Source organism: Pelodiscus sinensis, chromosome 27 (genome assembly GCF_052426305.1).
Source record: "Pelodiscus sinensis isolate ZL-2025 chromosome 27, ASM5242630v1, whole genome shotgun sequence".
Classification (NCBI taxonomy): domain Eukaryota; kingdom Metazoa; phylum Chordata; order Testudines; family Trionychidae; genus Pelodiscus; species Pelodiscus sinensis.
Window position 1 is genome coordinate 7726020 of NC_143078.1, and position 10502 is coordinate 7736521.

At 46.5% G+C, this 10502-nt stretch overlaps 1 protein-coding gene across 2 annotated transcripts in view; it reads left to right on the plus strand.

Annotated features, from left to right (window-relative positions):
- Nucleotides 1-10502, plus strand: part of BLACAT1 (BLACAT1 overlapping LEMD1 locus) — a 63140-nt gene extending 52638 nt beyond the window's left edge. The window contains exons 2-5 of one of the 2 annotated variants that reach the window (XM_075910462.2): nucleotides 360-442; nucleotides 2872-2996; nucleotides 6634-6830; nucleotides 8337-10502. In XM_075910462.2, coding sequence (XP_075766577.1) covers nucleotides 6674-6775 — 102 coding nt within the window. In that variant the 5' untranslated portion in view covers nucleotides 360-442; nucleotides 2872-2996; nucleotides 6634-6673 and the 3' untranslated portion in view covers nucleotides 6776-6830; nucleotides 8337-10502. The remainder of the gene's footprint in view (nucleotides 1-359; nucleotides 443-2871; nucleotides 2997-6633; nucleotides 6831-8336) is intronic. The other variant, XM_075910463.2, reaches the window with a different exon arrangement.

Genomic DNA, 10502 nt, shown 5'->3' on the forward strand with positions numbered 1-10502 from the left:
CTCCCCTGGAGGCAAACCCTCAGCTGATGTAAATCAGCAGGGAATCCCCTGGAACGAAATCAATTTACACCAGCTAAGGATCTGGCCTATTGTCTTCCTGCTGGCCTGTGTCCTGATCCAAAGCCCATCAAAGTCAATGGAAAATCTCAAGCTTCAACGGGCTTTGGATCAGGCTTCTCATGCCTTTGAATCTGGCTCCTGGGGTGAGATGCTAAGCAGCGAACGGCAAATACCTGCCCATGGCTGGTCAGGAAGATGTCAGTTCAGCAGGAACTTCCATGCCTGCAGGAGAGACCATATGTAAATGTTTGTTATCTCCAGGTTCAGCTTGATTAAAACTTGCCTTTAATTCCTTCTAGGTGGCCATTTGCCTAGAATAAGGATTTCCTATCAGTTATGTCAGGTGTGCCAGCGCCTTCTGTGTGCTGCTGGCTCGTTGTGGGTATGTATGCAGTGCCTGATAGTTCGCAAAGGGAAATGCAGGCAGAATGTTACCCAGGCTGCATGTCAGAGCCAAGATTAACACTGGGCTTAAAGGGCCATAGGTGCAGGAACTATGGAGCAGGGGTGTTGGGGCATCCCCAGGTTTTAGCCAAGGCTCCTCTGTAGGCCATGTGCCTGGGTCCCAGCTGCTGTCCCTGTCCTCCCCTGCCCCAGCCTCACCACCCACTACCACCTCCCCAGGTCCTAGCTGCTGGCCCTGAGTCTCCATTCCTGGCCCCACCCCCAGCTCCAGGGAGAGGGGAACAAATGGGGTATGAGGGCTGGCTTCAGCATATCCACTATTAAAAGTGTCCCCACACCACTGTAAAGAGCCACACTGTCTACCTATTGTCTTCACACTTACTGTCGAGGGGCAGCATGGTCAGAGGCCTAAATTCTACTCCTGGCTCAGCCACTGAGCTGCTACGGGGATAAGAAAGTCATTTCATCCCTGTTTCTCCCTCTCCCCTTTGTCTATTTAGAGTGTACACTCTTTGTGGGAGACTGCCTCTTGTCATGTATGTACAGTGCCTAGCACACAGGGGCCTCTAGGTTCTACCGTGATATCAGTAACTATCTTTGTTTGGGTGCAAAGTGCACTCCAGTGAGTTTTACATGACATAATGGCCTGCATTTAGCACTGGGGTAACTGTCTTGATTTGCACAGATTTACACCAGGGATTGATTTAACTCAGTCATAATAATATACACACATTCATGGGCTTTTTAATATAAAAATTCAAGAAGATCCCATTTTCATTTTTCTGAAATTTCAGCGTTTCCTTGGAGTGGGGGAAAGGCAGTCATGCTGTGCCCGAGAAAAGCACACAGAAACTAGCTATGAACAAAAGTCACACTGAGCTATCGAGTGTTATTGTCCCAGCTGGAAAATTTGGAAATAAGCAGCATAAATAGCGGGAAACAAATCTGACTTGTAAAAGTATTTTAAATGGTCACAATGAAAGGGTCTGATCCTGCCAACCCTTTTTCATGCTGAGTCCAATTCTGATTGCCTTGCCTGCACTGAATAATACATAGCTCAAAGGGCAGCCCCATTGATTTCACAGGCCTGCTTGTAGCAGAAGGTATCAGAATCTGTCCCCTTAAGTAGTAACTTCCTCTACATATAGTGCAGGTTTCAAAGCCTACTGAAGTCACTGAATTGACTCCTACTGACATCAGTAGACTTTGGCTCAGGCCCAAAGTTCTCTGACTTCAAAGGGGTTACGCTGAGTGAATGAAGGGACAGAACTGAGCCCTATAATATCTGAGCTCAAATTCACCACTGGCTGCATCTCCCTGAGCTTCAAATCATTTTATGCTGCTTATATGAGTGGTGAATATTACTAGATCCTTTCCGCCTAGCAGGAAACGACCCAGCAGCGAAGGCAGCAGGTTCCTTGTACTGTGACTTCAGGGTTTTATTTTGACAGTGTGTCTTGCAGTTTCCCTGGAACTTGTCCCAATGTCTCATCTCCTTAGAAAAGTTCTGCTTGACATGTGCCCACCATTCTGTTGTCAAAAGGGCACCATTTCAAGCGCCTGGTTCTGATAGATATAATGGATTGGATTCTGTTTTCTCTAAATATCTGGGAGACAGACCCTTAGCTGGTGTAAATCAGCCTAACAATATTGAGTCTAATGGAGTGAGGTTGATTTACATCAGCCGAGGATCTGTCCCCCAGGTTTTTAAAGACCCTAAAAATATGGTTGCCAGTTTTAGGTGCAGGTAGTAAAGTCCTGTTAAATAGTTTAAAAATCCTAACAATTCTGAGGTTCTACAGTATGCTTGGGTTTCAGAAGGAATTTTTAGCTAGGGGCAGGCTCCCATAATGTGTGTCTATAAAATCATGATAGGTATGGAGAAAATGAACAAGGAAAAGTTATTTCCTTGTTCCCATAACATAAGAACTAGGGGTCACCAAATGAAATTAATAAGTAGAAGATTTTAAACAAACAAAAGGTAGTTTTTCTTTATATAGCATAGAGTCAGCTAGTGGAACTCCTCGCCAAAGGATGTTGTGAAGACCAGGACTTTAACAGGGTTCAAAAAAGAACAAGATAAATTCATGGATAGGTCCGTCAATGACTATTAGTCAGGATGGGTAGGAATGGTGTCCCTAACCCAGTGGTCACCAACCAGTAGATCAGGATCTACTGGTAGATCTTGGAACCTGTGACAGGTGATCCTGACTGGCTTGGCCAAAGGGCTATCAAGTGCCTGCACTTCAGCTGCCCCTTCCCCTACTGATGCCCATCTCCTGCTCTTTGCCATGGAGCTACCCCTCCCCCTGGGGAGACTCCTGCTTTCTGGGCAGGGCAGGGGAGGGAGAGAAGGGGCGCTGATGTCAAGGTGCCCCCTTCCCACTCTGTATCCTTTCTCCACAGAGCAGAGAGGGGACACAACAGGACTTGGGATGGAGTTTGCTGGCTGGTTTAGAGAGTGGTGCAGGGTTAGGGCAGGGGTGAGCCTGCCTTAGCCCCGCTGCACCACCAACCAGGAGCCACCTGAGGTAAGCAGTGCTTAGCTGGAGCCCACATCCCAAACCCCTACCCCAGTCATGAACCCCCTCCTGCACCCTAAGCCCTTGCCCTAGCCCTGAGCACCCCTACATCCAAACACCCTCCCAGAGCCTGCACCTAGAACTCCTTCCCACATCCCAACTGCCTGCCCCAAGAGCAGTTTAGAGTGCCTCTCACACTTCAGATCCCTTAATCCAAGACCGGAGCCTACACCCCAACCCTCTCCCCCAGCATGATGGACAAGAGAGGGAGGATGGAGTGAGCAGGGACAGGGCCTTGGAGAAAGGGCGGGAAGGAGGTGGGGCCAGGGTGTTTATATTTGAGGTAGATCTTGGATCGCACTTAAATTCAAAAAGTGATCTCATGGTTAAAAAGGTAGGAGACCACTGCCCTAGCCTCTGTTTGTCACAGGCTGGAAATGGGTGACATGGGAGAGATAACGTGTGATTATCTGTTCTGTTCATTCCCTCTGGGAGCACCTAGTATTGACAGCAGACAGGATACTGGGCTATATGGACCTTTGGTCTGACCCAGCATGGACATTCTTATGTTCTTATGTGTATGCTGTGAAATTTGAGACTGGGTCCAGATTTTGGCCATCCCTTTGCTGCTGTGGGGGGATGAACATATGTGAGTGCAGGGGATGAGGTGAATTTTTTTGCCTTTCCAAAAATATTCATCAACTTCAAACACAGGGTCCCCTCCCACTCCCGAAGAGCCAAATTTACACCTACTCGCGTCGGCTTAGATTGCACAGACAGTAGCGCCATTGAAGTCAAAAGGGATCTTTCCAATGACTTTAATGGGAGCTAAATCAAGTCCCTAGGGCAGAATTTGGCCCATTGTCTACAAGAGAAGCTGAAGGAGGCTTGTTGAGCCTGATTTTCTGCTTGCTTATACTGGCATAAATCAGCAGCAGCTGAGGTTGGTGCAGGCGCATCAATGTAAAGTGATCAAGGCATTTTCACTGTCTCTTTCTCTCTGTTCACACTTTCAAATATATCAGACTGGTTCTGCAGAGACTTCCCTTTGGCCATCCAAAGTCACAGCTCCACAGGGAAAGGGGGAGACCTTAACAAGCTAGATGCATAACTCGCCTTCAGACAGCTTTGTCCGATGGCACTTTGCTCTCTGCCAGCTGTTACCTCAGCAGACCCTTTGCTGGCTTATAATAAAGAGCAGTTGCCCACAGAGAGAGACACACAGAGCTGCCAGTGTGCTTAAGAAACCCTGCCGATGCAAAGACTCATTAAGCAGCCTGTTGTGAGCTTGGGGTGGGGCTTTGTAAATTTGGGAGCCTGCTAGACCGGTACATAGAAAGCTGTCAAATGAAGGGGAAGATGGGGAGGTGGGCAACTGGAGAGGTATATTAAAGGGAATCTGTTCCTTGATGTCTGTCTGCTTTATATTAGTAGCTAGGCGCTCACTGGAAAGATGAAGTCGGACAAAAGCACGGAGAGCAAAGCCAGCCCATGACACAGCTGGGCTCTGGCTCCCAGGTTACCAGATGGCAGGGATGTCATTTTCATTGCCATCTTGGAATGGCAGTATTGGGAATTGAAGGGCTCTTAATAGATACCGAATGATTGTGTTGGAAGTCAGAAGGTCTGTCCACGGTTTTCAGGAGCTTGGCATGTCTCTCTCAGAACCAGCTGAGATACTGATAAGCAGCCATCCTAAGTGGGATTTTAGTAGCAGTCTGTCTTTTTAAATTAGGGTAACTAACAGCTCAGGATACTTTGTAACCATGGACAGGGGAAGGGGCAGAGTAACATGCCAAATGTGTTTTTATAAGCAATATATTTTTCCATTTCTCCTGCAAAATTTCCTTAGGACCCAATCCTGCTCTCACTTAGCGGACTTATTCTGCACTCACTAGGGACCCAACCAACAAAACTCTCAAGCACACATGTAATGGGACTACTAGTTAAAAGCACATTGGTAGATCACAGCATTTGGCCCAGTGTGTTCAGTTTAATTTAACACCATTAAAAAGTTCGTGTTCATTTTTCTCTCAAGTGTCCCCATATAAGTTAGAGACAGATCCAGGTCTGAACTTCCACCCAGTTATAGGATATATGAACCAGGCATCTCTCCACTGGCAGCTCACCAGTGTCAGACGATATGATTCATTGCTAACCATTATGGGTAACATTTGGCCCCCGGGAGCTAATGCTAGACTTACATAGCAATTCCCATTGGTGGATCTCAACACTCGGATGAAAATCATTATCCCCATTTTACAGAAGAGTTAAGTGGCTCACTCATGTTATAACTTAGTTACAGAACTGGAAGAATCTAAGCTCCCAAACCAGTGCCCTAGACCTTAGCTCATGCTGCCTTCCTTGTTAAAATAGAGATGAAGGGCCTGCTGAAGTTTCCTTCTGGATTGTATTTCAGAGATTAGCCTGAGCTAGCCATGAAAATGTATACATTAAGGGTACGTCTACACTACATGCCTCTGTCGGCAGAGGCATGTAGATTTGTTTGTTCAGCAAAGGTAAATGAAGCCGCGATTTAAATGATCGCGGCTTCATTTACATTTACATGGCTGCCATGCTGAGCCGACAAACAGCTGATCAGCTGTTTGTCGGCTCGCCGCTAGTCTGGACGTTCCCCCTGTCGACATCAAAGCCCTTTGTCGGCAGCCCCGTTATTCCTCGTGGAATGAGGTTTACCGGGGCTGCCGACAAAGGGCTTTGATGTCGACAGGGGGAACATCCAGACTAGCGGCGAGCCGACAAACAGCTGATCAGCTGTTTGTCGGCTCAGCGCGGCAGCCATGTAAATGTAAATGAAGCCGCGATCATTTAAATCGCGGCTTCATTTGCCTTTGCTGATCTGTCTAATCTACATGCCTCTGCCGACAGAGGCATGTAGACTAGACATAGCCTTACTGTAGTATTCAGAATGCCTGCTTTAGAACACTTTAATCACTGTTACTCTCTTTCTTATTGGAAGAACTAGATTTGGTCCTTTGCAAAGCTAGAAATGCTAGAAATTGAAATAGGGGGAAAGCACAGGAGGGTTTGAATTCAGATTTCCCCCCTTCCGTTTCTTTAAAAAAAAAAAAGGCTTTGTTTGCATAATTACAGTTTGCAGCTGTTAGAGCTATTACTTCCTAATGTGGGCTGTGCTTTGGGGCATGATTTGATCCACTGAAAATGGACAAGAAGACTTGGAGCTTTGATATCAGCTGCTTCTTATTAATTGCGGTTGCTGGGTACATATCGCTAAGCTTTGTCAGACCACCCCAATGAGCCTCAGCTTAAGGTTCCTGTAATCGTCATTAGCTTAGCAGACTGTGCAAACTATCTGTGTTTCTGTGCATGTGGGAATTGCAGATTCCACAGACACAGGCCGTATGCGTTTGATTCAACCCCCTCTTCTTGGACTGGTGAATGTGATTGGGGGCATCTGAGATGGGGAAGGTTTGAGACAGGAAGTTCTGCACTGGGAAAAGGAGAGGAAACCAGGAGTTCTGTATCTGGAGTGGGGGAGAAGTCTGTCCTGCAAAGGAGCACAGTGATTGTCCACCCTACCCATCCTCCTTTCCAGCTGTCAACATTAAGAAGCACTCTGATTTAAAAATCACTCCTTTTCCATCCTCTCTCTGTCCTCATCTAGGTTTCCTTTGGATGATCCTGGACCTCACCTGCCATAGGGGATGCCCCAGTTTACCTTTGCTTGCTTCTGCGGACTCCATGGCTTCTGCAAGACGAAGAGGAAAAAGGAAGAGCCCAGTGCAGGGCAGGAGACATCTGTATGAGACTTCCCTGGGTGTCTCATTCACATCGCTGGATCCCAGCCCTGATTGGAACTTGGTACGACTCTTTTTGTCCTTTGAGGTGCCACTTCAGTCCCATTTCTGCTCTCTGATCTCTAACCATGGAGAGGTCCCAGGCTTATTTTGTTCCTCTGCTGTGCTGGGGTGGGCGTGTGTGGTGGCCTGGGCAGGAAGAGCAGCATGCTCATTTTAACTCCTAAAGGCAAAACTGAGTTTCCTATGCTTGGCTGTCAATAGTTAGCCTCCCACCCCCAGGGCTGTGCAGAAAAAAGGGTTGCTGTCCTGTGAGAACTTTTGAGATTTCAAAATTTTTGTGCGTCCAATGAAAAATCAAAATCTCAAAATTTCCACTAACTTAAAAACTGGAGTGGGGAAATCAGTTCAGAATGATTGGAACATTTCTTTTCCATTTGGAGTCTTTCCCTCTTAGCATTTGCAACATAATTATATCTAAATTTACTAAAATTTCTGAACAAAAAGTCATTTTCTTTCCAAAACCTGAAGTTTTTTTTCCAACCATTTTTGAGTGAGATTAGTTGAAATGGATCCAGTTTCCTGAGAAAGGTGGGCAAGATAATATCTTTTATTGGACTCACATCTGTTGCTGAGAGAGACCCACTTTTGAGCATACACAAAGTTCTTCATGAACAGTTTTGCTTTGGACAAATCGGCTTTTTTCAACAACCAAAAAAGTTTTGCTGAGAAATTCTTGACCAGCTCTGTGACATTTACTAGGAGACTGAGGATCTTGCTTACCTGCTAGTGTGTGGTCCATATAAGAGGCTTATTAATCTATTCCTGCTCCAAATGACTTAGACCAGTAGCCTAAGTGATTTAAGCTTGTGCTTTGTGTATTGAAGGTCTTGGGTTCCAAAATGCTTCATTGCTCAAAGTGCAGTCAGTTATATACGAGTGTTGAAAACACTTTAGTATACTGAGAGTGCTGAAAGCCACTGAACCAAATAGTAAACCTCCATCCCCAACACCCAAAGATTCAGCACAACACCTGTTGTGCCTGAATAAATTCAGTTTCCTCCTCTCTTTCCTGTATAATCATAGAATCATAGAACTGGAAGGAACCTTGAGAGGTATCCAATCCCCTGCACTCCTGGCAGGACCATGCACTCTGTAGATTATAGTGGCTACAACTATAGTGAACTAACCACATTACTCTGAAAATGTAATTTATCATTCAAGTCAACAAACCACACTCAACCGGCCAAATAGCCACATGTGTTGGACATCATGGCTCTAGACCATCCCTGACAGTTGTCTAACCTGCCCTTAAAGTTTTCCAGGGATGGAGATTTCACCCCTGCCCTAGACAATTTATTCCAGTGTTTAACCACCCTGACAGTCAGGAAATTTTTCCTAATGTCCAACCTAAACCTCCCTTGTTGCAGTTTAAGCCCATTGCTTCTTGTCCTATCCTCAGAAGTTAAGGAGAATAATTTTTCTCCCTCCTCCTTGTAACAGTCTTTTAGGTACTTGAAAGCTGCTGTCCTGTCCCCTCTCAATCTTTTTTCTCCTTCTTCTTTCCTAGAGACTTGACTGGCTTGGAAGAAAAGCTGATGCTCAGAAATGACCTTGCAGAAGAGCCACAAAGAGGCATTATCCTGAGTGCTATGGTGTCTCAGCACTGATCCCCGGTCTCAAAGGTGCTTGGCCTTGGGCCCCACAGCTAGAGTTTGTCCCTTTGCCGGGAAAAGTTTTGTTCATGAGAAATCTGTCCTAGTCTTGTTCAAATATGCCTCCATGGGCACACTGAAGGAGATTTCGAAACCAAGAGCCAAGTCCTGCTCTCTGTTTCTCTGGAGGGAGGGGGCAGCAGGATTTGTCTCTGTATTCTTAGGTTGTCTCACTTTTACACTGTCAAATGAAAATGAACAACTTGTAGAGTTGTTTTAGTATCCCCAAGCTAGCACCTGTATCTAAAAGAAGCAGTTCCTAACACCACTGAGACATTTTGTGCTCTGATGCACTAGATGCATGCAGGCAGGGGACTGGACTTGAAGACCTCTCGAGGTCCCTTCCAGTCCTAGTATTCTATGATTCTATGCCAGCCTGGAGAAACCCTTGCGAAGTGAGGCAAACAAACTGAGCTTTGATCCTGTTCTCTTTTGCACTGGTGCATATCTGGAGTGATTCCACAGAAGTCAATGATGGGAGAGAAGACTCATGCCTTTTATGTGTCCGTATGAACGATGGGAAGTTAATTTTGCAGTTGGCACCTTTTCCATAATGGACTTAACTCAAAATCCCTGAACTCTGTGTGGAGGGGAGTTTGGAAGTGGAGCCTAGATCTCAGTTTGTAGCTCAGGTCCCTGACAGGCATGTACGCACCGTCCAGTGGTTCACTCCCTGTCCCATAATGGGCGTCCTCTTCCAGTTTAGCAATCTGGGAAAGGCAGAGTGGACAGGACCCTCTGGCACCTGTTCCTGTACGTGGTGCGGGCCACAACTCCCCATTATAAGCGCTCATGGACTCAAAGAAATTGATGCAGCTGACAGTCTGGAAAATGCCAGTGTTCAAATCGTTAACCTTTTTCCTGGCACTGCCCGGGTATAGCAGTTAGTGTTAGTGTAGCTGCAGCTTCAAAGATTGTCCCTGTTTTCTCCCTGCCTGTCTGTACGTCTTTCCTGCCTGTTGTTTAAGCCATAGGGAAACTTCCTGGGTGCTGTGCCTTTCAGGAGGCGTTGCAGACAGACTCTCCTCTTCCGCAGCGGGGCTGGAACAATTTGTATCGTGGGGGTGTTGAAAACCATTGCACCAAACTGTAAATCCTGTATGTAATGGAAACCACTTCTAGGCAGAGGATGCGGCAGCACCCCCACACCCCTAGTTCCAGCATCTATGCTCTCCAAGTACCTTAACCCCAGCAGCTGTCCTTGTGGGTCTCAGAAAGTATAGCTATTTCTTAGCCTGTTCCAAATAGCACGGAAGTCCGTAGAAACTCTCCCTTTGATTTCAATGTGTTTGGCTCAGGCCCTCAGTTATCACTCAGGAAGGTCTTCATGTGGCAATGTTGGAGATGGATTGAAGCCAGTCCCTGGCTCTGATCACCCCTAGGTGTATGACACTGGAAATCCAGACCCAAATTTAGCCGCTTAGACCCAGCTCTGGTAAACTCAGGCAGCCTCAGTCCCTTCCCTCCTGAATCCTTTGCTGCCACCTGCAAAATGTGCGGCCTGTGAGGCTACTAGAAGTTTGTGCTTAAGATGTTGGTGACAGGGAGGATGGTCACAAAGTATCTCGAGCCCTTTCAGTCAGAATCAAGAGCAGCAGCTGCTGCTTTCAAGAACAGATGGCAAGGCCTGAGCTGGGTGCATGACCGAGTCAGAAAGACAGGCTGTCCACAAGACAGGATGTGAAGGTCACCATGGAGAGCAAGGGAGGGGTTCAAAATGGCTGCCGCAAGCAGGGCTGTTTCAGCCAGTTCTAGGGTTGCCAGATGGTTTCAGAAAAAATACGGGACACACTTGACATGACATCCCAATCTACGTTACATCTTATTTAGAAAATACCGGACATTTCTATTTTCTCACTTTGTTTCCCGAACAGAAAGCTCAAATACTGGACTGTCCAGTTCAAAACCAGACACCTGGCAACCTTAGCCAAGGGTATGTCTAGACTACATGCCTCTGCCGACAAAGGCATGTAAATTAGACATCCTGACATAGTCAGTGAAGCGGGGATTTAAATATCCCC